At 33.6% G+C, this 27,963-nt stretch overlaps 1 protein-coding gene across 1 annotated transcript; it reads left to right on the top strand.

The window, feature by feature from the left end:
* Positions 1-19: 19 nt before the first annotated feature.
* Positions 20-27,963, top strand: LOC124531130 (sodium/potassium-transporting ATPase subunit beta-1-like). The gene is made up of 7 exons (XM_047105593.1): positions 20-314; positions 21,817-21,945; positions 24,167-24,283; positions 24,944-25,044; positions 25,642-25,737; positions 26,718-26,874; positions 27,219-27,963. The coding sequence occupies exons 1-7, from the start codon at positions 173-175 to the stop codon at positions 27,365-27,367; spliced, it is 891 nt and encodes a 296-aa protein (XP_046961549.1). The 5' UTR covers positions 20-172; the 3' UTR covers positions 27,368-27,963.

Raw genomic sequence — 27,963 nt, 5'->3', positions numbered from 1 at the left:
CGATTGCTCACACATGTCATTTGACGCCTTGCACGTGCGATACATGCGCACGCGCAGCTCAGTCGCAGACACACTGCCGCATGTGACGGTTGATCGTGTACCATTCACCTTTCGAACTATCGCCGTACATTCGCGTTTGATTCATTAAAATTTTCGTTTGAACGTAATTTTAATGGCCAGTAAATTGAATGGTGTGGAGACAACGGTGTGGGCTCGCGGTCCTCCCCCCGATAGAACATGTGGGGAGACGTTTATGAGGGCGATATACGACCGGGATGAAAACACATTCCTGGGACGAACGCCTAAACGATGGGGTAAGTTAATACCATTTAATAAATATTCCTGTGACGAACACAATGCATTCATAGTAAACAATTATTAAAGACTACCAATTGACTTTATTGTTTACAATAGCTAAGCTATTAATATGTATTTAATACCCTATTGAAATGCCATCGCGCCTAGTGAAGTACCGAGATTGTATATTCGTGTATTGTATATGTTAAATCTTTGGCAGACGTGATCTCGTAGACATCCAAATGATTTGGAACAGCGTGATATAACCAGGTGTTTAATTTAGTTACAGTCTGTGTCTGTCTGATCCAGACCTATCAAATATATTTATATGTTTTTGGGGATATATTATTAATTATAGCAGTTATATTTGATTGAATTCATGTTATGATAATTTCGTGCATGGTTGATATTAAAAAGTTATATGTTTGTTTTATTGTAGTTTTAAATCGACCACAAATTAGTGTTTTACTGTTTATAGCTTCTAATGAGATTTCAGCACATTAACATTCCTAATTGGTGGTTGTAATATTGTTATTAGAAAGTTCTTGTCAGAGCCTACTTGAATAAATTACTTTAAATTTGTTTTGAATACGATTTACTACTTTGAATCTAAAGAACAATCTTTATACAAACTTCGATAAATATATTGTGATAAATATTGTAAGTTAGTAGTTACAAGTGATAAAAATAAATATTACAATAATATCTAAATTTGAAAAATAAAATGATCATGTAGAAATATTAGGTATTACCTATAAGCTTTTTATGTTATTTACTTAAATATTGTTGACTCTAAAATCTTTCTTGTCTTTTTCAAAATATCAAAAATCAATTATACTTATGGTAGGGCTTTGTATGGGGAGGTATCATCCACTTATCATGTGTTCAATTGTCAACATGTGTACTGCGTATTGCTGAGTTTCAGTCCCTATGGTGAGTGAGGCATTGCAATAGGCACCAATTATATAAACAAATTATCACTTAATCGCAATCGAATTGAAACATAATCGTTGCTGGTAACAGTTGTACTAATAGATTGATCGAATCGGGAACGTATCATAACCGTTATATGTACAATTGTGGTTCAGCATAGATTTAAGGACCTCCATAGGTTGATCCAGGTCTTAGTTTACGAAGCCTAACGAGAATTCTCCATGTGCAATCCTATCACTGATAGTTTATATAGATAAAGTAAAAAACCGTAGATGTGGTCGTGTCCGGTTCATAGGTTTCTTTAGAAGATTTGTTAATATAATAATAAGTACATCTGCCTCTTTTGATGAAAGTAAAATTCATACTAAATATCCTCACGGTTTGACACTGTACAAGCCCCTCTGTTACTGCCACTCGTCCATTATATGTATATTCTATTACCAAATAGAAGTACTTAGCATTGTTGTGCTCCAGTTTCAAGGGTAAGTGAGTCAAACTAACTACAGACAAAATGGACTTAGTTCCTAAGGTTGACACCTCAACTTTGATGTAAAGAAAGGTTAATATTTCTTACAACGAAAATATTTATAGGTGTTGTGAGCACACAAACCGACCATTTTCTATCAGACGGAAAATTTCCCCGTCCGGCTTCATGAAAACAATTACAACAATGCACCAAAAGTCTATTTAACAAACAATTCAATTCAAATGGTATCCAGGGATAAGCATCTGAAAAGTTGAGGGATTTTCATAGAGGATGCGTTGTGTCTGACTCTGATCTATTGTGTTATGATGGGTGTAGTCATTGTAAAGTTATTTAATTCAACACAAATTCGACATTGACCTAGGCGTGTATTCAGCACTTTGTCGAACGAATCGATCGAACCTTGGATGCAATAAACATTGTAATGGATACAAATTAATAGATTCAAGAACACTCCGGGATTTTATTTGACGGAATCAATATATGGAAAATAATCAATGAGCTGATTGTGCAACAAATGGCTCGTTTAGCTGAAAGGAAATCAGCGGAGTGTTCGTTCATACTCTCAAACAGTTTGGTGATTTGTCGGACTATCAAATTGCTTTTGATTTGGCAGATCGAATAAAATAGACACGTGAACATCTTCAAAGATAATTGTGTTAACAGTTTTCAGACGTTACAATTAAAATTGATTAAGTATTGTTTAATGCATTATTGATGCGTATAAATACATTACATAACAGAAAAAACATTGTCTTAAGCTAGTATTTAGGAGCACATGGTCCAAGTTGCTTTCGATTTTCACTTGGTGGTAGGGCTTTGTGCAAGCCCGTCTGGGTAGGTACCATCCACTTACCAATTATTCTACCGCCAAATAACAGTACTCAGTATTGTTGTGTTCCGGTTTGAAGGGTGAGTGAGCCAGTGTAACATCTTAGTTTCCAAGGCTGGTGGCACATTGACAATGTAAGGAATTGTTAATATTTCTTACAACGTCATTGTCTATGGGTTATGGTGACCACTTACCGTCAGGTGGCCCATATGCTCGTCCGCCAACCCATAGCATAAAAAAAAACTTGATCGATCGATATTGAATCTGATCCGTTATGTCGAAGATTTAATGCACAAGTGCAGTGCACATCTTTGACGGAAACAGCGGCAGTTTGTGTCAAGGTGACGGTCATACATTGCTGTATCTAATGTGTCATTAACCGCAAGATATTATTAACATTTGTAGTATTTAAATATCGACGATTCAAAAACGTTTCATTGTAAAGTTTACTTGAATAAAATTGATTTGATTTGATTACCAAAAACAACAAAATAACGTAAATCGTATTCTTAATGATACGTTCTCAACACTAAATATTTTTTATTACTATGCTGGTCACTTACTTCATGACGTCATTAGTTTTTACCATTTACCATTATATTAATCTTGTGAAATTACAAGCAATTAATTAGCGTAGCCGCGATTTTCGTCTTGAGAGTATCATAATTTTATATAAAAGAATTTTAAGTCAATTTTGTTGTGCTTTTTCTGTTTCATTATATACACGACTCAATTTCAATGTGTTTTATTTAAATACAGTAAATACTTGTGTTGTAACACATATATTAGCTACAGAACTCGAGAACCCCTCCCTATCCCACGAATTTTTTCTATGACAAATAATGAAGTGAACTTGATAATTATTATTCTATTTTTTTACCGGTAGGTATAGTTTTACTTACGTAAAACCTACCCTACCCTTAATCGCTTCATACCTGTCATTAACGAAGATCAGAGCTGCTGAATTTCAAAACAGAAAACAGTTACTCACTATGTAAAAATGATAAATATGATAAATGATAAATATGATGATTGCAGAAATGTCTTTCTTAGTTACAAACCCAGGATCTTTTTTAATATGTCTAGTGTTCGTGATTTATTATATTACAAACATACAACATACAATTGAAATTTATAATATTAGCAAGTCATATTTATAATGACCAGTAACATACAACACATGTTGTTCAGTACGAGATTATATTGATAAAAGGCTTATAATTATAATATAGTTGCATGTATGTTATGTATTATGATGGTTGTATAATTTATATATTATATAATAATGTGTAAAGTATAGATGGTCTAGTATAAGACCTCATAAACACCACTGAATTTTCATGTACTAAATGTATGTATCTATAATTCATCTCGTGCCCGACATTGAAGGAAAATATTGCACGTGCCTAATTTCATTGAAATTTTCATCTAGTAAATACAGTGGCGTGATGGAGTAAGTTCCAAACCTCCTCAAAATGAGAGGAGTTTTTAACCCAACAGTGTGACATTTAAAGACTGTTTGATATGTAAAGAGGGCCACTGTTGGTAAGTGGTCGCCAATACTTATAGACCTTGGCGCTGTATGTCATTTTAACAATTTCTTATATGACCAATGCGTCATCAACCTCAGAAAGCTTTGATGATATAATATCCCTATTGCCTATAGTACCCAATACTAACAAATGCAACAATACCAAATATTGTTGCTTGGCGTTCGAATATGATGTATCAACAAACGGGTTTCCACAACGCTACAGCCACTACCACCTCGTAACATTTACGGGTATTATTATTTGTTATGGAAAGCATTTTGGAGAATCCACATTATAACAATTAATAGCAGCCTTTTTGACTAAATTTTAATATACAAACTTTATCACACACATTAATCAATTCAGATAAAATTAGGTTATTAGAAAAATAAGATCGGATAAACTGTTTAAAAATAATAATAAAGATCATTCACTATTTGAGCAAGCCGTATTTTTATCGACTTCAAAAACACATAAAAGTCTTTGTGTAACAAATCGTTTGAATCCGTTATTAATTCGACAAGTTTCGATTAATCGTTATGCGATTGATAAAAAACACTATCATTACTTATAACTGTATTATAGAACAGATGTGTTTAAATATTGAAACGTTACTCCTAGGCCTATGAAAACAGTATAGAATATGATTGAAAATGTTATTGTAAAGGAAAATGCAGTTACCTACTTCTCAATTCCACGGCCATTTCCTGGTTTGTTGGGGGTTAGGGTGTTTTGAGCAGCAATTCCTTTGTTTTTATTTGAGTAGATTCAAAAAGATACCTTTATAGGGTAGACCGAGGCGAATCGGATCACAGGGCGAATCGGATCAAAATAAGTTTTTTTTTGATAATTCAAATATCGCATTCACATAGAAAGCACTCAACCGGCGTTTTTCGTCCCCCCTCTCACCCTGCACCTCCTGGCATAGGCAGTATTTCGATCCCGCTTGTGGATCAATGTCGAAGCCTCTCGTTAGTGACTCGGTCGTTTGTGTGTGTCGCAAATTTGGCCCTCATCTAAGGTACGTACTTACGAATTATTTGTGTTATATTACAGATTTGTGTTAAAACTCAACTACATTGGTTTATATTATTAAGCAGGGTGTCTATATTATAGAACCAATTTTCTTTTAAGTGTAATCTTAGAGGTTAACGACTAAAATATTTATTTCAAAAGTCTTAAGTATGGGGCTAATCGGATCTTATCATCGGGGGCGAATTGAATAACACTTTTAAACTGATTTATTAAATGTTTAAGGTATTATTGATTAATTTTTTATTCATTGTAGATGCTTCGCATGTTCAAAAGAAAGTTTCAAAACTCTGCCACTGCTGGGAATGCTACAAAAGGCTTCGAAAAAACTGGAATATTTCCATTAAACGCCAATGCAATGTCTGACTACAAGTTCATCGGCGATCTAGAGTCAGACATTTTAGAGTCCCCAGTTCAGTCCCCAGGTTCCCAACAAGTGAAAACCACAAATACCCAAACAGTAGCTGTAACAGTGTCATCTGAAAGTTCACAACAATCTGACAAACTCCAGTCTTCCACCTGTGCAGGTGTAGGACAAAATAAGATGAAGAATAAAGCAACGCCTGGGTTAAAAATTTAGAATTCATCAGAGAATACAGAGAGTGTCGAGTACCCCAAGTTAAATCTACGAGTTCCCAAAAGGTGCAGCCACAAGCCCAATCCTCAAGTGTCCAAGCCACAAATACAAAACCACTTGATAATATAGTGCCATCCATAAATTCACAACAATTTGACGAAGCCCAGCCTTCTATCTGTGCTGAAATAATTATAGAAATTTTTCCATCATCTTTAAAGTCTTCAATTGCTTCTCAAAGATTTTTTAAAGTTTCATAAGACTTTTCTTCTCGAAAGAGAAACAAAAAAGAAATTTAAAGTAGACAATAAAACCAAGGAAAATAAGGAAAAGTTTGTGGGCAAAGAAAATACTTTGAAGAAGATGAAGAATAAAGCAAAGCAAAATATAAAAATTAAGAGTTCATCTGCAAAGCAGAGAGACTGGCAGTGCATTTACTGTTCCAAAATATTCGTGAATCCACCCTCAGAGGATTGGATTCAGTGCAATGCCGGCGAAGAATGGTGTCACGAAAAATGTGCTGATATGGGGGGGATATAAGGACCACATTTATGTGAATTTTATGTCTATAATTAAAATTGATCCCATTATTAATTTTTTACTGATTCCAAAGCTGTAGTGTTAAGAAACCTAAAAGTTTTAGTAACTAATGTGTACGATCCGATTCACCCCGAAAATTGGGGCGATTCGGATATTTTTGTTTTTTTGCTTTTTAGTATCTAATTAAGAGAATATATGTATGATATAAGTTTTCAAATGTTTATTTTATAGCCGATTGTTACTTTTAACATTTTTATTAATAAAAATAGCACTATATAACAATTTAGTATGATTTGCTCAACCTCAAAGAAAAAGTGATCCGATTCGCCTCGGTCTACCCTACTATAGTTTGAAAAATAGGGGACTATTCATCTGTAAGGAAATATTTCGAAATGCTTCGTTTTATTTGTATATATACATATATGTATATAGGTCAGACGTTAAAATTTATGTTTTATACGTTTAATTTCATTTTAGTTTAAAGTCGAGTCGAGATGTCCCAGTGTTTAGAACGCGTGCATCTAAACCGATGATTGCGGGTTCAACCCCAGGCAAGCACCGCTGATTCATGTGCTTTATTTGTCTTTATATTTCATCTCGTGCTCAGCGGTGAAGAAAAACATCGTGAGGAAACCTGCATGTGACAAATTTCATAGAAATTCTGCCACATGTGTGTATTCCACCAACCCGCATTGGAACAGCGTGGTGGAATATGTTCCAAACCTTCTCCTCAAAGGGAGAGGAGGTCTTTAGCCCAGCAGTGGGAATTTACAGGCTGTTGTTGTCGTTTAAAGTTCTTTATTATTGAAACAAATGTTACATTTTTATAATTAAAATGTAACTATATAGGAGGAAAAAATGTTTCTCTATAAAAATAATTTACAGAAATGTAAATAAAGATAAGGATAAAACAAGAAACGATTACTGTGCTGTACCATATTTCTATAATGCAAAAAGTCACGAGCACGCACACTTAGGTACATGCACACCCACACATATACGAGTATAAACTATATTCTTTATTTAAGTTTATTTATATAAAACAGTAGTAAAAAAGACTAGGGATATCAATTCTATAATAATATGTCTACTAGATTTAAAAATATTAAATAACTAACCCGGGGTGGGTTGGCTTGGTGGCTTCGCACGGATAATTGATATGTACGTTATATTATGAGCAAATTACATAAAATCATAATAAATTGTACCCTATGTGTTATTGTGATATATTATCTACATTACTTTAAAATTTCATCCAAATCCGTTCAGTAGTTTTTTCGCGAAAGAAACAAACATACATACATCGTCACAAACTTTCGCATTTATCTCAGTTAAATAAAATAATATGTGTTTTTTTTTTATCTGTCGCCATGCTCACGCCACGCGGATACACTTAAGACGTAACGATATTCGGTTACTATCCGTCATCCGGCCTAGAAGAAGAATGGCCGGATATTCTTATTAGTCGCCAGTCAAGACCGCCACCCGGACCCGCCGGACCGCCGTGTATTCAACCGGATGCCGGATACATAATTTTACAAATAAAGCGTACAATTTCAGAACTATTTTAAGCATATTACATTTATGAAACTTATGTACTACAACCAAATATAACTGATACAATTTGGTAGCACATATCTTTGTTAAAAATCAATTTTACAAATAAATTCGGAAATACTTTTTTAATATATCTGGCGCCCCAAACGCAGTGGCGTAGCTAGGTGAGGAAGGGCCCCGGTGCATAGAAAAGAATCGGGCCCTCATCTTTCCCATCCTTTTTTAACTAATAATTACTTTTTAAAATTATATATACCAAATAAAAAATCACGGTATTTTCTTGGTTCCGAAGCTTAAGGTTTAGTTTAGAGGGCCCCCTGAACTCCGGGGCCCTGGTGCACTGCACCACCTGGCCCTACGATAGCTACGCCACTGCCCAAACGGTCTCTCAAACATTTTTGGGATATGTACAGAACACTGCTTGCACTTGTGCATGATGTGCTTAAACGCGATCTTTATTTGATGAAATCTTAATTTCATGGTTTGTTTATATGCGACTCATATCATACACGCCCTCGTGTTTTCTCCATGGAGCGTATATGCAAAATTCCAAATTAATTTACATTGTAAACAACCCACGCAACTGTCATAGCTATTATGTTGACTTGTAACATAATTTATAACAAATTTTTTAAGTATATTTCGTGATTAATTAGATTTATAATAATATAATCGTACTCTTGTAAGTTGAAAATATTAACAGTTAAAGACCAAGTTAAATTTTTAGCAGATTCAAATCAAGATCTATTATATTTTATATTCAAAAGATGGTAGGGCTTTGTGCAAGCCCGCCTGGGTAGGTATCACCCACTCATCAGGTATTCTACCGCTAAACAACAGTACGCAGTATTATTGTGTTCTAGTTTGAAGGGTGAGTGAGCCAGTGTATCTACAGGCACAAGGGACAAAGCATCTTAGTTACCAATGTTGGTGGCGCATTGACGATGTAAGGAATAGTTAATATTACTTACAGCGTCATTGTTTATGGGTGATGTTGACCACTTACCGTCAGGTGGCCCATATGCTCTTCCGCCAACCTATTCCATAAAAAAAATTCAAAAAATATTACTGGAAGTTACAAATATGAACTGCACATTAAAGAGCAGAGAAGCTATCAGTTGTATAAATAGATTAGCAATGACTTTTACTTTTATATATTGACTTAATTATAAACTTAATTCTACCAAAAAAATGAAATAACCTAAAAGGCGAACTTATCTCTGCTGCATAGTACCTTTTCCAGTTAGACAAGACGTACGGTACCTAACGATTGTTAGTAGTTGAGCAAAATAGAAATTTTAAAAATATTAAATTAAACAAATATTTTATACTAATATATATATATATGTTACGGATACTTCTACTATCCTCTAAAAGTTTTTATAATTCTTAGTCTACATTTGGTCAAACCGAATTAGAATATAATTTGAATACATATACATACTCTTTGCTCCAGAACGCCCCTTTGATGTTATTCTTCGTGTTTCCAACTGATTTACTTACACAATTTACACTACATAGCATAAGTTACGATTGACACATTAAAAATCATTTAATTTTATTTAACGTTTCACGATGATAACTTAGTCTAAGAACCCAATAAAGGTATTTTTATAAAGTACTTAAAACCGCAGCGAATAAATTATTACGGATAGTCTCGTGACTCGCAATCGATATTTAAATATGTATCTATAATATAAAAATGAGTCGCTAAATGTGTTGCTAAGCGCAAAACTCGAGAACGGTTGGACCGATTTCGCTAATTCTTTTTTTTAAATATTCCTTGAAGTACAAGGATGGTTCTTACGGAGAGAAAAATTCCAAAAAAAAAATATAAAATTTCCTGAAAAAGTCGAAAAACAACACTTTTCTATACTCCCATACAAAAGGTGTTGTTGAAATACATCGATCGTATGACGATTATTACGATTATCCGATTCTGTTTCTGCGAGCAGAAGATGGATATCGTCTTGGACTATATCAAACTAATTCACGACAGGCTCTGTGACATCGAAGAGAGTTAGTTGTATGGATTTCTATGCATATAGTATAAAGATTAGAGATAATCAAATTAACCATATTCTGAAGCGTCGTAAGCTGTTTCAAAAATTAATTGTTAATATTTAAACTAAGGGAACGAACGATTAAACAATCATTCAATACAACCAATCAAAACTTCGAGATCGAGATGATGAATATTAAATGAAATAATTTTTAAGTATTTGATTAGATGTCGCATGTTTCTTGATTTGTTTCTTTATTATTTGTACATTGTTGATGATCAGTAATTACTTGCAAAATGAAAAATGAAAAATTTATTTTCTGCGACTAATGCCCAGCGAAGCGGGCGGGTATTGCTAGTGTATTATAAAAAAATGATTTATTCCTACACGTGTTAAATCGTATCTGATAGTAATCGTTTCGGAATATTCAGCCCTATAAACCTAGACCTATGAGTCAATTCTGTTTGTATGATGACATACATAATGTCTTTCTTCAGGAGGATTAGCTGGATCGGTAGAAATATGGCCGCATTTCATCTTTTCCTTTTATTCTCTGATCACAAGATAGATTACAAATACAAATCAAACAAATAAATAATCAGGGGTGCTTGTCAAAATTTGAATCTGCGATCTATATTTCGCTGCTATCATCTGTGAAACCTGAACTCGTCAACATTTTGAGAGAATTAGTTAGTAGAAAATCTTCAAAATGGAGCCTTTTTTTTTGGCATATTCAGATGAGTAAATGGACCAATTAATGTTAAGTCACTGCTCTGAACTGATTTTTTAAACCGTTTATTAAATAGTATGCGTCACCAACCTTGAGATCTGGGATATTATGTCTCTTGTGCCTGTAGTTACACTAGCTCACTCACCATACAAACTGGAACACGAAAATACTACGTGTTGCTGTTCTGCGGTAGAATACATAGTATACCCAGATATCGCTCACATTGCTATTGATTCTGTATCGTTAATTTGGTTCAAACTAACCTATAAAAATTAGATTTGTCTCATCCACATCTATGTACTAACGAATTCTTAGTATCGATGAGTAATACGAGCGTGGGACAAAAGAAAATAACATAAGGCGTCGCTTACGTTTAAGTTAGCACATTGGTTTATAACAACGCCTGCATTATGGGACAATGTGAAGTTAAACACAATGTTAATAGATCCAAATCGTTCAAGTATCATCAGTGTCGTTATGCAAGTGAATAATATTATTATATAATCTTCAGGAGTTTAGATAGACGACTGAAGTCATATCTTAATTTCGCATCAATGTTGAAATTTGATCCTAATTACTGATTTTTTTTTTAATTTATAAATGCCAATGATGGTATGTCCAATATACATAGCTAATCTATGTAATTTTTTAGGCAAAGTATGTGTATTTATTCTTGTATCATCCTTATCTTTATTTGCATTTCTATAAATTATTTCTATAAGTTACTTTCTATTCAGCTTGATCTTTGTGTCACTTTTTTTTCTCACCCATATGGGGTGAAAAAAAAGCGAAAGAATCGAAGCGAAAAAGCTAGGAGCGACCCAAAATGGCCACGAAATGCTAACCAAAACTGTTATTATTTATCTCTCTTAAACACTTAAAATTGTGGAAAATTATATTCTGCGTTGTAAAATATTGGCACGGTAATAATATTCAACGAAATGTTTACATATTCATTTATTTACATAAGAATTATTTACACGAGAACTTACATAACTATATACAAATTAAAACCAAAAATAGCTACTGTACAAATAATGGCCGCGTGGAATGGTTACAAGAATGCAAGCAGTCGACCAGTGGGAACAAATAGACGAGGAAATAAAACTCAAAGATCAAGCTTTGTTTTACAATTGAAAGCAGCATAAATATTAATACATTTCAAGCATTCTTTACAAATACTTTGTCGGCTAAAACAAAATGTACATGCATTTCATCACTTGGCTTTGTGTTAGCCCGTCTGGGTAGGTACCACCCACTCATCAGTTATTCTACCGCCAAATAACAGTACTCAGTATTGTTGTGTTCCGGTTTGGGTGAGTGAGCCAGTGTAAATACAGACAAGGGACATAACATCTTAGTTCCCAAGGTTGGTGGCGCATTGACGATGTAAGGAATGGTTAATATTTCTTACAGCTTCATTATCATCAGGTGGCCTATATGCTCGTCCGCCAACATACACCATAAAAAAATATTAACATTTATTCAACCGCTTCTGACCTGTGATTCGTGGACCGACGATGTCGTACATCACTGAGTGATCTCTTACGTAGGTAGAACACTTTAAATTTTCAAGATTCACATCGTAATTACTATAAATAACCGTTTTTCTTGTTAACCGAGCCCTGTGAGCGACATGACTGTCTGAACAGTTAGTTCAATTCATAGTCTGGTTAGTATATAATGGGCTAGTGTAGCCATGACCTAAATGTAAAGGACGGCTGTTAAAATATGTTAAAACAATGATGGAAAATTACTGCTTAGTGAAGTACTTCATTGACAAATTCACTCGTAATAAATGAATATTTTTTGGCATTCGATTGTGTTTCCTTTGTCAGTACTTAATCTATATTAATGTTATAAATGTTAACTCTGTCTAACTACTAAGTAACTCTGTCTGTCTGACTCTTTCGCGACCAAACAGCGGAACCGAATTTGATGAAATTTGGTATGAAGCAAGCTTGATCTCCAAGAAAAGACATAGGATACTTTTTTGCCTAACACATTACAAACACCCAAAAACGCGAGGGAGGCCGAGGTTGACTACTAGTTTTTTATTAGTCTTTATCGTTATATATATTTTACAAATATTTTAATGCATACAGAAATGAAACTTAATTAAGGCATCTGAAGTCTTATCTTATATTCTTTAATAAAGATTTTATGAAAATTGAATCGATATGTTACTTAATCTCGCCAGAACGGCTGAACGGATTTGAATGAAATTTTGCGCAGAGATAGATTATAGTCTGGACTAGTACAAGAAATACTTTTAATCTTGGAATCATGTACATTACAACGTCACATCTACGACCCTGAGCGAGGGCGAAACCGCAAACGGATACTAGTTTGTATGTAAGTTTTAAAGTTTGTCAAAGATCTTAATAATGTGATAAAAATAATGAAATGTTAATTTAACTAGATATGTTTTTTACTTCAAAAATCTGTATTTATTTGATATTTTTAAACGATATTATTATTATTATTTTATTTTATTTTAGGGAAACAATAAGATAAACTTATGGGATATGAATATACAAAATTACATATATCAGCTAAGTTTCCACTGGTAATTAGACACATATTATTAAAATTAAAAAAAGACTAACATACATAAAATCAATCATTGAAAACGTATACTGACGAATTTCTTCGGCAGTTATGAATAAAATCTAACATAAATATAATTAAACGAAAGAATTATGTCCATAAGTATACGCTGGTTGATGTGAAGTTTCGTTTATAAATTTGTAAAACATCGCTTCTATAGTTATACAATCGAAATTATTTTCAACCAGTTCATAAACAGATCATATATCATGATCAGCGGCGTTCCCTTTTAACTGTTCGACCTTGGGTTTATTCCCTTCGCGACTGGACAGGAATGGAACGTTAAAAATTATGTACAATTTGTGAATGATTTCATTTGTTATGTAAATTTTAGTAATTTTGGGTACCCAAGGTTACGAGGCCAGTATGTTTTGTATACTATTTGTTTTATTTTGACTTTTCTAAACAAGTAGTGCTATTTTGTGAATAATGAATTGGTATCCTATAAACGCTATAATTCTTAAAGTCTATATCTTACATATTAATGTTAAACTTTTATAGTTTTTTTTTGTATTAAAATAGTAGTATTTTGGTTTTATGTGGGCATTTATAGAGACGACTCTTAAGAGATTGGTTTTCCTAGTTTAGAGAACAGGGTTCCAAGGAATTTTGTAAGACTGCGTGTTAGAAAACAATTTAAAAAATAACAATCATTTTAATACTCCGTATTTCCCGCTTAAAAATGTTAAAAGTGTTTTATTAGCGTGATGTTTATGTCTCGGTCACATTATCGGGATTCCGCGAAGGTATGTGTAGTCGTAGCATGTTTGGAATATTCGTGAATAAGCATTCTTAACACAGATGTGGCCACGCAGCCCGCCGTTAATCTATCATGAAGTTCCTATAACAGATCTTCGTTCGTCACTTAGATGTGGTAGCTTTATAATTTTTAAACACTGATATTAATTACATCATACGAATACTATCAGAACGATTTTTTACGCGGCTTTCAGTAGAGAGTTCTCGCAGAAACCATCCATACCTTGCCCTCTCTTTCTTTTTCTCGTTGTCTCTGTCTATTGTGTACTGTTTATATAACTTTACTGGCTATGCCCGTTACTTCGTGTGCGTTTGAATATAACAAAAAATCTAATATTGTAGCCTAAGTTACTCCTTATCAAGTCAGCTATCTGCCAGTGACAGCCCGTCTTAATCGGCGCAGCCGTTTCAGAGATTAGTTGGAACAAACAAACAGACAGACTGTGAATCTATGTAAATACATATGCATTTAGTATAAAGCGATTATTTTAATATTACAAATACACTCTTATTTTATTATATGTAAAGATTTAAGACATGATTTTAATGAAAACTTTGTCAATGTCAATTCATTGTTAAAATGACTTTCGTTATAAGTTTCTGTTAATTAATAATGTGTATGTTAATTCATTATATACAGCGAAATCTACTTCGTCCCAAACGGGAGCGACGTTCAAGAATTGTCGCTAAATATTGTCACTTGTCACATTTTATAAACGCCCTTTTTCGACGATATTAATTATGTAATCACTAATTTCCGCACATAGCTTCGGACGCGTGAGGGGACAGGGGTCAGATGTTATGTACCGTTGTTTTCTGTACCCGTGACAATTTGTTAAATGTCATAATGTACGCTTCAAACTTATACGCGAAACAAATGAACTCATTTTCGAATGTATTCTGTATAAAATAATTATGTGAGAATAATTGCTTGATTATTTATGAACGATTCCGATTCCGATTATTATTATAATAATAATTAAAAAAGAAACAAAATGTATTTTATCTCCTTAAACTGCATCGCTAAGTGAATTTGTTTGTAAATATTTTTCCTGATAATACTCACATCTAGGTCAATAGTGTCAACCTATTTACCACAGATAATTTAAATAACATACATTACAAAAAAACTAAACTTTTTTTGTTTGTGATATTTAGTTCGTCGTTAGGTATAGTAATCGTATCATTATGAAAGCTAATGAGAAATTCCATACGTGTGGTTTTGCAGGAATAAGATACACGAATAAAAAATTAAGTTTCTCTTTCCATCGGTTTTTAATACAGATTGACAGGTTTTTAGAAATAAATAAATATTGCCAAGGTTTAAAAAGGTGTTTATGTGTAGAGTTACCCAACCACTAATAAGACATTCTACCATCAAACAGCGACACTTACTATTATTGTGCTTTTAAAATTAACAACGGACATTCTAGCTTATTTCCAAAAGTTGGGGTATTTATGTTGTATAGAATGCTAAATATTTCTTACATTGCCAATGTCTGTGACAACTTATAATTAGTCCTTCCCGTTAAAAATATTACACTAAAAAAAAGTATTTTTGACAATGACATTTATTTGACAGTTACTTTGACAATTCAATATTTAAAAATGTGACGTTTGTCATTCCGAAAAAAATATACATAAAGTAATAATAATTCCACCTTTTGTTAATTTATTTACCGGCCCTCTTATGGGTTTTCTATAGCCATTCAAGTATTTCAATACAAATCGTTCCCATAGCCTTTTTTATAATCCCGCCTTTGTATTTGCAAGGTTAAAAGATCGTTTTGTGTGTCACTCGTTTTATAAATGGATTGAATTCTTATTTTAAACTCGGAGTCCTTCTCGCTTGTTCGAATGTATTAAGGACATGGGAACAAGTCCAAGGAATATGCTTATAGAGTTATTGAATGACCACAGATTCAAAATTGTATTGAAAGGTTCTTAATTTAAGAAATAATTAAATATAGTCCCAAACATAGTCCAGTAGTGGGAAATTTAAAGACTATATAATATTATTCTTATTATTATATGTAGAAACTAAGATATATATTATATGTATAACACTGCTATACTCAACTGAATCACTCAATTAATCCCTTCAACGACACTGCTATCGGAATGAAGAAATTTTAGAAGTATTTTTTTTAGTGATTTAAATGCAACATATATTTTAACTGTTTACCTTGAATATTTTTTAGCAGACTTAGGATCGCTGATATTATGACATTTTATTTGTAATAGCAAGTATACGTAGCACCTATACTAATTTTCGGCTTTATGTGAATTATTCTCAGATTACCACTATTTGTATGCATATTTGAACCGGAATAATCAATGTTTTATAATGATTTTAGTTTGACATAGAAATTTCAAAGTTGTTATTAATAACTGTATTCAAATATTTTTTAATTATATTAATAAATAATTTACATAAGTGTATTATTAATTGATAAATAAATCACATTGTCTAATGTTTTATCGTTATATTTAATAGCGTCATAAAAATGATTATTGTAAATTATAATACTTCTCTGACTTATAACTTTTTATAAACAATTGTTTGCATACATACATAAATTGTGAAACAAATTTAGTACAGTATACTGGCGTTAAATTTGAATAATGTGGTATGAAGTATAACTAATATTTATTTAACAGTCTGAAGTTGAAATTTATTTACTTTGTGGCTTACGATCGCTTCTAGTACTCGTAGCTTGTTACATAGCAGTGTATAATTCCTCTAAACTTAAAAAAAAAAATCGAAACTCACTGTGAAACACGCTTGCGAAATGTTATAAAGTGATATGTGAAATTGACTAAGTATGTGTTATATATATATTATATATTATTGTATACATGCATCAAAATAGCGCATCAACGTCGGCCGTCGACATTTCACGATTGAGGTACGTTGTGAGTACTTACTGAGTTATAATAGAGAATAGAAAAGCCTTGAGACAAATTTGTCGATAAGAGTATCTATTATGGTGCATAATAATTTAATTATGTATAAGCAGTGTGTACTATTAATTGATGAAAATTAACTACTAATATTTTTCCATTTTTTCTCAAAAATATCCAATTTTGTAACCGATGTGAACATCATATTTAACGTTTAAAAATGACAGTTCTCACCGTCTTTATATTATAGCTACATAGGTACTTCACAGTTAAATTTTGTGTAAGAACGCCGTCCCAACAATAAGAATGCCTACCATTCGCTGTCACGTCTACCGGCGTGGGCGAATTATTTACACTAAGGACGTATTTGTCTATTTCCGTCCCTACAGTTCGGTTTTAGACGCTGTTGACGTCACGACTCGAGTTTATAGATCTCTTTCGCAATTTAGTAAACGTTTATATGTCGACCGAAAAGGTATATTTTTCAAATAGTCTTATTTACTGTATGATTCAGATATTGTATGCTTTCCACACAGATTTAGAGTAGTCTACATACTGCTTGTTTACTAGTTAGTAGTAATCGTGATATATTTTTTATACCTAGGATGACGTCACCCCAGCCATACTTGAACGTCAAAATAGATGATTTTGAAATTAATTTCAGTTATTTGAGCAACAAAATTACATAACTACGATAGGTAACATTTCCATTGACCCGATTTACACCCTAGGAAATTTATTACAGTTTATAAAGTCATAATTACAACGGCACAATTGTCTAGCCTACTAAATCTGAAGAAACAAGAACACGAACTGTCTCGTTTCTGTCTCGTCTGGTTGTATTGGATTTTCGTATTGTCATTATGACAGTAAAATAGAGAGTTCGCTTCTGTTCAGATCAGTTCTCATATAATGGTAAAAGACGTTGAAAAAATCCTCGTACTGTGTGTTGGATGTTGTTCAAGTTTTGGATCCTCGGTGTGACCAGATACCTTAATAATATATTTATGAGGGTGGAAAGATTATCAGGACTCTGCTTGCACCTGGGCTCTTGTGCTCAAGATGAGGCTACTATTGCACTATAATACCTCATGCACAGTTCCCCGGTATCCCTTGAAAATGGTAAATCCGACTGAAATGGTTTACGAGGTCATAATCTATACCTACAATATGCAAACAATTTTTTATTGTAATGTTTAAAATAGAAAATCATCACTTGAAGGAAAATATAGTGAAAAAACCTGCATGGAGTGAATGGGAGGCGTAGACTAGCGTAAAGTTTTCCTTTTCACCATAATATCAAAAGAGGTTGATAAAAGGAGGCCTTAGCCTAGCTGTGGAAAATTTACAGGCTTTTGTCATAAAATCAGGATCAAGCCAATGATTTCATAACGAAACCGACATAATATAATACGTGTCACCGCAAGACTTACGTCATTTTTGATCCGTTTGTTCGATTGTCTGGGTAGCCTATTGGATCAAATTGCAATGTATGAGGCAAGTTTTATTAAGTCAAAACAATCATGACTATAGTTTGATAAAGATTATTGTTTGTCTAGTGTATTATGGGTTCTCGATATTTGTTCTAGACACTTTAGATCTAAGTTACAGTGTATGGAACTGATGATCGAATATTGCTTGATGATGGTGCTTTAAGAAAGTTCGTATATGTGTACCTATCACTCACTTGTAATATATAGTGGGATATATGATGTTAACTCATATTCATATAATAATATATTTGCCGATCTTCATGGTCGAGTAGTGTGTATACGGGTTTTCATGAGGGGTTTTCATTCGATTCCCGGCCGAATCGATGTACAAAAAAAATCATTAGTTTTCTATATTGTCTTGCGTCTGGGTATTTGTGGTAACGTCGTTGCTTCTGTTTTTCCATAACACAAGTGCTAAGCTACTAACATTGGGATCAGAGTAATGTATGTGATATTGTCTAGTAAAGTAAATTAACAGCCTGTAAATTACCCACTGCTGGGCTAAGTCCTCCTCTCTCATTAAGGAGAGGGTTTGGAACATATTCCACCACGCTGTTCTAATGTCGGTAGGTGGAATGCACATGTGGCAGAATTTCGATGAAATTAGACACATGCAGGTTTCCTCACGATGTTTTCCTTCACCGCCGATCACGAGATGAATTATAAACACAAATTAAGCACATATATATAGCGGTGCTTGCCTGGGTTTGAATCCGAAATCATCAGTTAAGATGCACGCGTTCTAACCACTGGGCCATCTCAGCTTATGTTGTCTAATATTTATTTATTATATAATGACTTTCAACCACTGAACAAATACAAAAAATACTTCTCCATCCTGGTGGGATGTAATCTTTTCCTAGACGCGATTATAGTAATAGACATCCATTATGCCAGCTTATATGATGACGACACCGCTATCTGTGCAATTATTATCTTCCTTGTTACTATAACGACATTTTTAAGGTTACTGTGTATACTAAACTTCATATAAGTACCTCAATTGTTTCATGACCGTAGTCTAGACAAATGCAACTTTATGAAATTGTTAAGCGAAGTTTTAAAATGCCAGTTTTCGTCCGCAGTTTCGTTCGCGTTATAATTGGCGGTTGATAGCTATTGGGCATAAAAAATTGCCTATTATATTTATTAGTATATCATTGGAGTTAAAGCTTGCTTCATAGGAAATTTTATCAAATTCTATTTAGTATTCTAGTCAAAAATAGTAACAGACAGCATTAGTCCCAGTGAGTTGGAACTGTAATATTAGTAAGGAGATATATTTAATATAAAATTAAATTTTGTTATTTAAAAAATATACTATATAAATTATAAAGTATTAAATTTCAATGAACAGTAATAAAATTACACAAGTTAAAACTGTTTAAAGTTATACTGTAAAAATGGAAATGTTTTCGCTGCCCTATTAAAAGCGTTATGTACATTAAACAGCTGTATTTGTATCTCTTTGCAATAGTTAAACAAGCGATTAAAATAAAGCCTATAATAATGTTATTCTGTCTTGTAGTCGTTTTGTTTTAATTAAGTATGTAAGGCAAATACTCGGCGCTATGCGGAAAAGATATATTATCTCGAGAAATTTGCATAGCAGATTGATCTGTGAGATAAAATTATGCGTTTTCATAATAACATATATTTTATTAGTTTAGTGCAATTGTTTTTTGGTGGGTACTATCTTCCTTGTTAAATGGTGAACGAAACCTGCATGTGTCTAATTTCATAGAAATTCTGCCACGTGTGTATGCCATCAACTCGCACTGGAACAGCGTGGTGGAATATGTTCCAAATCTGCTCCTCAAAGGGAGAGGTGGCCTTAGCCAAGCAGTCGGAAATTTACAGGCTGCTGTTGTTGTTGTTTTTGTTGTACTGTTCCATGCTATCTACTAATTGTGTTTGAAGTAAATTCCAAGGATTTTTTATAGTTAAGCTAGCTAGTAATGTCCTCTAAATAAAAGATGGAAAAAAAATAAATAATAAAGTTTGGTTAAAATATTGAGATCCAAACATGGATAATTTTGTATTACATTGTTTTTTTATTAGTGACTTTTATTTATGCCAAGATATTACCTCGCCAATGAATTATAATGATTTTTAGCTGTCTCTGTTATTCGTATGGTACCCTCAAAGGCGGTCGCTGAAAATCAGTTGTGAATTTTGGGGGTACTTTCAGTACACTGCTGTACAGATATTTTATGATTATAATATAGGATGTCCTTTCTTTTATTTATTTAACATGTATTGCTTCAATAATTTGTTTTTGATGTTTTTTTTCCAATTGTTTGGCATATTTATTGTACATTTATATGATGATATGAATGTCTTCTTAAAATGTATACGATACGCGGTAGCGTGTCAAAGCCAAGTACTTGTAACAGTACTGGCGAGCAGCACCGTGTGTAATATTACACAAACCATTTGCAGCCACTTTAGATCCCCCCCCTAACTCAAAATCTATTAGACATAAACATGTCAAATTTGGGTCATGAGGACTAGCTAAGTCAGAACTTAGACTACAATATATTATCCTAAGTTATGGAAATAAATGATTTTTTATGTACTTATAAATACATCCAGGACTGGCCATTGTACTTGCCACCCATTTAGATTTCACTTTTTTTGTCGTAGAAGTCAACAACCAAGGCTTATATCTTAATATTGAACTTGGCTCTCAGTTTACATTTATGTTTTTGATGGGATAACTTTATTTATAATATTTTAAGTTTGTATATGGCCAGTAATTAGGACACGTGAATCTTCGATACATGCTAAAACATTGAGTTGCTTACATACTTAATGTTTTACATTTTAGTTAATTTCATTTTTACTTAGACACCGATTTCTAAAAAGTAAAATCTATAAACGTTGCATATGAGGAGGAGTATCTTGCGAAACTTCAAACCAACACTGCGCTTCAACGTGGGAATCATATTCCTCATCCTATATGCAGGTTTCCTCACGACGTTTTTAATGGCGAGCACGAGATGAATATTAACGTAATCACGAAATACATTGATGATATAATTCCGGTTTGAAGTCATTAAGTCAGTTTAAGACTAACAGGCACACGGGACATATGTCAGTTCCAAAGGTTGATAGGACTTGGGTATGAAATAGTAGAATCATATTCCTGAAGGTGGTTATCACTTACCACCAGCCATCAGTCATCCAGTCTGATCATTTTAAGTAAAATACTTGTGCGTCTCGGGACAATATGACAATGATAATGGGTAGGTAAACATGATAATTAAGGTTATTAATAAAATCTTTCACTTATTAGAATTTTATTCTTATTTAAAATTTTTAGATAAGTACATTATATTTTTTTCTATGTACAACCTGGCTATCATTGCCACCCTACCGCTGTCGTATGCGTAAGAGAAAGGGAAGCTAGACAGCCTGGCGCCGTAACGCGTTACGTAACGGTTTACTCTCCGATAAGATGTTATCACTTCAAAAAGTAATTTTATGCTGTTAACCTTTACTGGTATAATAATGTTTTAATTCCGTTGTTACAGCTATAGCAATAACATTCTACCTCGTGTTCTACGCTGTCCTGGCGGTGATGTTCGCCATATGTATGGGTGGACTGTTTTACATCCTAGACGATAAAAAACCAACATACATACTCGATAGCTCCTTGATCGGTAAGTCTATTTGTAATTTTTTATAAACAGTATCGTTATGTCTGATTATAAACTCGTGAGCCGACACGGCTTTTCATGATAAGTTATAAGTAACACTCAGTATCAACTATCAGGAACATTTTAGTTTTCTATCAATGAATAAATCTTTGAATTAGATAAATATAAACATGCCATCTCCCTCTACGAACAAAAAAAATTACTTCTTTATAATATTACTATACATATAGAGCATAAACTATAATATAGTTTTCGAATTAAAGGCGCTTCTTTTCGCTGATCAAAATAAGCCAACCGTTTTATTTGTAATTCTTTTGTAACACAAATAAATATGATTAGAAAAACATGTCAGCTCGCAACAGTATATTTATATACATACAACATTAATGTTGCAAAATGTAATTCGGTATAAATAAATATGAGACAACATCACATACATTACTCTGATCCCAACGTAAGTAGCTGAAGCACATGTGTTATGGAAAATCAGAAGTATCGACGGTACCACAAAAAACACCCAGACCCAAGACAACATAGAAAACTAATGGTAATCTACATCGACTCGGCCGGCAATCGAACCCGGGACCTCAGAGTGGCGTACCCATGAAAACCGTTGTACATACCACTCGACCATGGAGGTCGTCAATTCGGTGTATTATTTTCTTTGAAACGAGCGTTATTTTGTTTAATTTCAATGTTCAACGTCATAATATCAAACTAATTAGTAATTTAAATTAAGGGCGCGAGCTCCGTATTCATGAATGATATTGCATTCCAATATTTATAGTTTTAATTTATTACTACAGATCTAATAAGTTACGAAGGCGCGTTAGTCCAGATTAAGTTATCGTTTCACCATAACAAATATACCGAAATCAGGTTTTATTTTGACGCGTATCATCTTTTCTTGCTTTCTTGTAATCCTTGGGTGTAATTCCGTGCAACGTGTAATAAAGGCATCTTACATGTAAGCACCTCGGTTTTGTATGTGTCCATGAGTGTTGGTAGTCAATTTTTATCAGCTGAGTATGTTTCCCAATTCTTCCATACAAAAAGTGTGTAATAAAATAGGAAGGCGGCGAAACGCGCGTTTTTTATTTTGTCCAATGAGCGCGCGTGATGGTAAAGTTACCCGTCAAATTGTACCTCATTTCCCAGAGGTTTAATGTTCATTTTGCTTATTACTAAGATAGCTTCTGTGACTATTGTAAGATACGCTCTTTTTAAGCTCGTTTTAATATTATAGCGCACACTAAGACATCTTGTAAGCACGAGAGACACTCGTACTAATGCACGCCGATTATTAAAAGAAGAGGGGCGCGCCTTCCTGAGTAAATAGATGTATAATTAAATAGAAAAATATACGTGTACATGTTGCACAGTTATCGAATGTGTTCGTCATCAGGCGTTATAATCGCTGGAAGCAAGCAATTATACTCGGTTATATTAATTACGACATAAACCGTCATAAATGATTACCTGTTTTAGTTGAATGTTAAATAACAGTTGATTATGTATTTTATTTGTTTTAATTCTACTGAATACTTGCTGCTTCATATCGACTAAATCTATATGAATCCTGAAGCATACTATATGTGCTTGTAGTTGCTGTTGGTCTACTTAAATTTAAGAATATTTTAAGGCTGTTTTTAAGGATATGAATAGTTTTCATTCCAGTTCTGGGTTGTGACAATTAACCTCTTTCTTATTATTGGTTCTTTGTTTGACTTTGATAAAGGCTCTAGTTCCTGAGCTGAAATTCTTACTCCGGGCCTGGTCTGTAAAAAAATATTGATATTTCAAGCCAGAATATCTCAATAACAATTAACTTAGATGTACTTATGTATTGGAAAGCCCTTAAAGCCGTTGGTTCCTCTTGGGAACTCCTCGTGGAATGATGGAATCGATGGAATACCAAACCCGATGGTTTGGTATTCCATCGAATTATGAGGGAGAGAATACTGAATAGGAAAAGTGATTCTGTATTCCTCCTTCCCTCCTTGCCAATTCATTGTTTTTTTTTTTATTTTTATTTCGATAAACCATTATTCAGTGGACTATACTCAGACGAGATAATATTAAATCGATTATTACAATGCTCACAATTGAAGATTTCTTGAACTATTTTTAAATTGGACAATTTACTCTGTAGCTTTGTCGAAATCCTCAGATTTATACATTTGATATGTGAGCAATTAATTCGATTCAATCGATAAAATTTCAGGTGCGAATCCAGGAGTATCTTCTCGTCCTCAGCCACTAGATTTCGTCGTCCACTATTCGACAGAAAACACGACAGGCCATGACTTCTACATGCAAGACATTCAGGACTTTGTTAAAAGTAAGTATTGCTTTGTTATGTTTGATAATAATAATTGTATTTTTACCTTTTGTGTCAAAGCGAGCAGTAAAGGTATGATAAACTACAAAATTGACCTGACAGTAAGAGGTCACCATTGGGCGTAGATTAGTATTGTAAATGGCATACACACGTAGTCAAATGTTTATATGCTGAGACCTGCTTGTTGGGCATTGCTTCTGATCACGGCTAGAGCATAGCAACTATTGCTATCAATAATTTGTTGCGGATTGATATCAAATCAAATGTAAAAAATATAATTCGGTATTATGGACGCATAATACACCATAATATTGATTATTCCCGCTTAATTTCTTTCACCGGTTCTTCCCAGGCCCGAGGTTTTAATTTCTGAACTGGTGGTAGGTAAAAGACGGCAGTTTTTGACAATCAATAAATAATTGTAACACTTCCATATCGAATAAATTTTGTTGGCTTTGACTTTGATTTATAGACTTCAACATTGATAAATTCTAATGGCAACACCAATCTGCAATCTGCGTATTGTTACTATTGTATTCCTTGTGTTGTGGGTGTTTACACTAGCTCACTAAATATTAGATAGAGAACTCACACATCAATTCATAGTATGTGTCAATCAATAGAAATAATGTACAACGCCAAAAAAATTATTTCTTTCAGACTACGCCAACGAGTCGTGGTTTAATTCCAAGAAAGAGTGTACGGTAGAGGACAACTATGGATTTCCGGAATCACCTTGCTTCTTCATAAAGTTAAACAAGGTAAATAATTGAAGCATACTCATGACAATAAACACAAGATTATATAGGTGATAAGAAAGCGTGGAGCTAATAGCTTGGTGACTTTCAGGCAGGATATATTATATAAATTTCAATGTATTTAGCTGACATTTTCTTTCAAATGTTGGTAAAGAGTAACTACTGAGTTTGATTCTAGAATATATAAGAGAAGTTCTTCACAGTAGAATCAAAATTCCGGTCAATTTATGGAAAATGCTAATTCAAAAGTGTTTCAAAATCAAAAACCCAAATCAAAACATACTTAATGCGAATAGGCTTTTTCAAGCACTTACGTCTTCATGATTTTAATCGTGTATCAACTCTATTTACCTGTCCTACCTGCGGTAGCACAGGTTCGGAAAATGCTTACGTGCATAAATTATAGTTTGATATTTATTTGATTTTCATTTATCTGTCTAAATGGCCGATCCCCATTGATTTGCCATTATAATATTAGCCGATATTTAGTCGGCATGACTTCAAATTTATATTTAGAGACGTTATTGATTATCGTGCATTTCGAAACGCATTATAGTTACAATGATTTATTAGAAATTAAACGTTTTCTTAATGTTTCAGATTTATGGCTGGAAACCTGATTTCTATGTTAAGGATTTCCCAGAAGATATGTCAGCTGATTTAGTCGAGTACATTAATAACCTCCAAGAGATTGAAGTAAGTTTAAAATAGTCTTTTTTCTATTACTATTTTTGCATTGGATTTTTTATGTACTATAAAATAGGCATTTCATCGAGCATTGGCGTTTACAACAACAAAAACAGCCTGTAAATTCCCACTGCTGAGCTAAAAGCATCCTCTCCCTTTGAGGAGAAGGTTTGGAACATATTCCAACACGCTGTTCCAATGCGGGTTGGTGGAATACACATGTGGCAGAATTTCTATGAAATTTGTCACATGCAGGTTTCCTTACGATGTTTTCCTTCATCGCTGAGCACGAGATGAATTATAAAGACAAATTAAGCACATAAATCAGCGATGCTTGCCTGGGTTTGAACCCGCAATCATCAGTTAAGATGCATGCGTTCTAACTACTGGGCCATCTCGACACTTTTGGTTTTATTAGAGGAAAAAGACATAATAAAAGGCTGTGTATGTCATATATTCATACAAATACGGTCCGGCCTTTTTGTCAACTGTGAAATTAAATGGAAAATGGTAGGCGAAAATTCAGTGGTTTGTCGATGAAAGTACTTCCGAATTTATAATATTAAAAAAGACTAGCTCTGCTCGAGAATTATGTGCGCTTAAATTTAACAAAAATGTTATTGTTGCTTATTTTATTCCTCTACCAGATTAATGCCAGTGTCACGTCAGAATCATTCCATCCGTTCCAGAGGTTCACAAACAGACACACCAAAATGTTAAAATGTTTTGGTATATGTACTCGTGCATATGTATATGCATTTATCAAAAAACGCTTATTTTAATATTACAAACAGACACTCAAATTTCATATATGAATAAATCTCACATGACAAACAAATATCGTCAAGAACGAGTGGGCGTTCGATGTCTAAGAGTTATCAAAATCAAGTTATCAATCGTATATTAAAAACGTTATTTTAAGTGGGTGACTTAAAATAACGTTTTTAATATACGAGATAGTTAAGTAATTATGCATTATTATTTTCCAGCGTCAACAGGTCTGGGTGTCGTGTTGGGAGGAACATTCCAAAAACGACACAAAGATAGAGTATCCCTGGGGGCGTGGCTTGCCTGGACGCTTCTACCCGTATCTCAATGAGGACGGCTACATTAGCCCAGTGCTGCCAGTCAAATTTACTCCACCAGGTTCGTTTATATATTTCTTTCTATTTCTAATACGGAGAGAGAGAAATAGTATTATAGTTTGTTGGTGGTAGGGCTTTGTGCAAGCTCGCTTGGATAGTTACCACTCATCAGCTGTTCTACCGCCAAATAACGGTACTACCGCAAAAGGCTCAGTCTTACGGTTCAGAAGAAAAAATTCCAGCGTCCTGGCTACATTGACAGGAAACTTTTATGGCCAGCGTGTTTTGTAACACATCTGTATAGTTGTATTAACAGTATAATAAGTATCAGACTAAAGCAAAGAAGTAATAAAGTTGGTCTCAGATGGTCCCAGAATTTATTTGATGTATTTTTTTTATTTCCAGCGAATACATTAGCGGTAATCAGATGCAGGGCGTGGGCCAAGAACATCGTCTACAACAAAAGCCTCAAGGAGCCCTCGGGCTACGTCCGCATACTCCTGCAGATAGACGACGACACCGCCGCCAACGCTACTGAAACATCAAAAGAATAACAATAACACAAAACACATTAGTTGAATATATGTATATACAATAGGTATAGTAAGTTAAAGTCAAAAAAGGAATAAGGCTCCTGGACTAAATAACTGTTTCTGGAGCTTAAGATTGGTATACATTATAAAGTTTTTTTATGTCTGTGCATGTATACCTAGCTTATATAAGATTTAAATTTCGATTGTGATTGTCTCGATAGCTAAATTTGTTTGTTATAAGAGAAAGAAATCTGAGTCGATTATTGGTAGACGCGACTCAGATGTCTTTGTTATTGGTCTACAATTGGTGATCTATTTTGTACGCTATCACCATAAAAGTCGTATAAACGACACCATTAAATTCCGTTCCACGAAACGAGCTCCCAGCGGAAATTGCCCTTGTGATGTCATTGGTTAATGCGCGTGACCTTCATTAGCCAAATCATTTCTTATGATTGTCTTACATGCCGGATTCGTTTCGTTTATCAGAGAACATCAACGAATGAGGGAAGAGTCGTTTATTCCCTAGGAGTTCGACTTGTGGAACGGACTACAGCGTCTTATACGTTTGCTGCTACCAAAAATGACATTTTATCTTCAGAACGGTTACTTACTAT

Source organism: Vanessa cardui, chromosome 7 (genome assembly GCF_905220365.1).
Source record: "Vanessa cardui chromosome 7, ilVanCard2.1, whole genome shotgun sequence".
NCBI classification, from domain to species: domain Eukaryota; kingdom Metazoa; phylum Arthropoda; class Insecta; order Lepidoptera; family Nymphalidae; genus Vanessa; species Vanessa cardui.
The sequence above is the reverse complement of the archived record's forward strand: the minus strand, read 5'-3'. Positions and strand labels throughout refer to the sequence as shown.

Coding starts and splice junctions, on each gene's coding strand:
- LOC124531130 (XM_047105593.1), top strand. CDS start 173: ATGGCCAGTAAATTGAATGGTGTGGAGACAACGGTGTGGGCTCGCGGT. Junction 24,284..24,943: donor CATTCAGGACTTTGTTAAAA/GTAAGTATTGCT, acceptor TATTTCTTTCAG/ACTACGCCAACGAGTCGTGG. Junction 26,875..27,218: donor AGTCAAATTTACTCCACCAG/GTTCGTTTATAT, acceptor TTTTATTTCCAG/CGAATACATTAGCGGTAATC.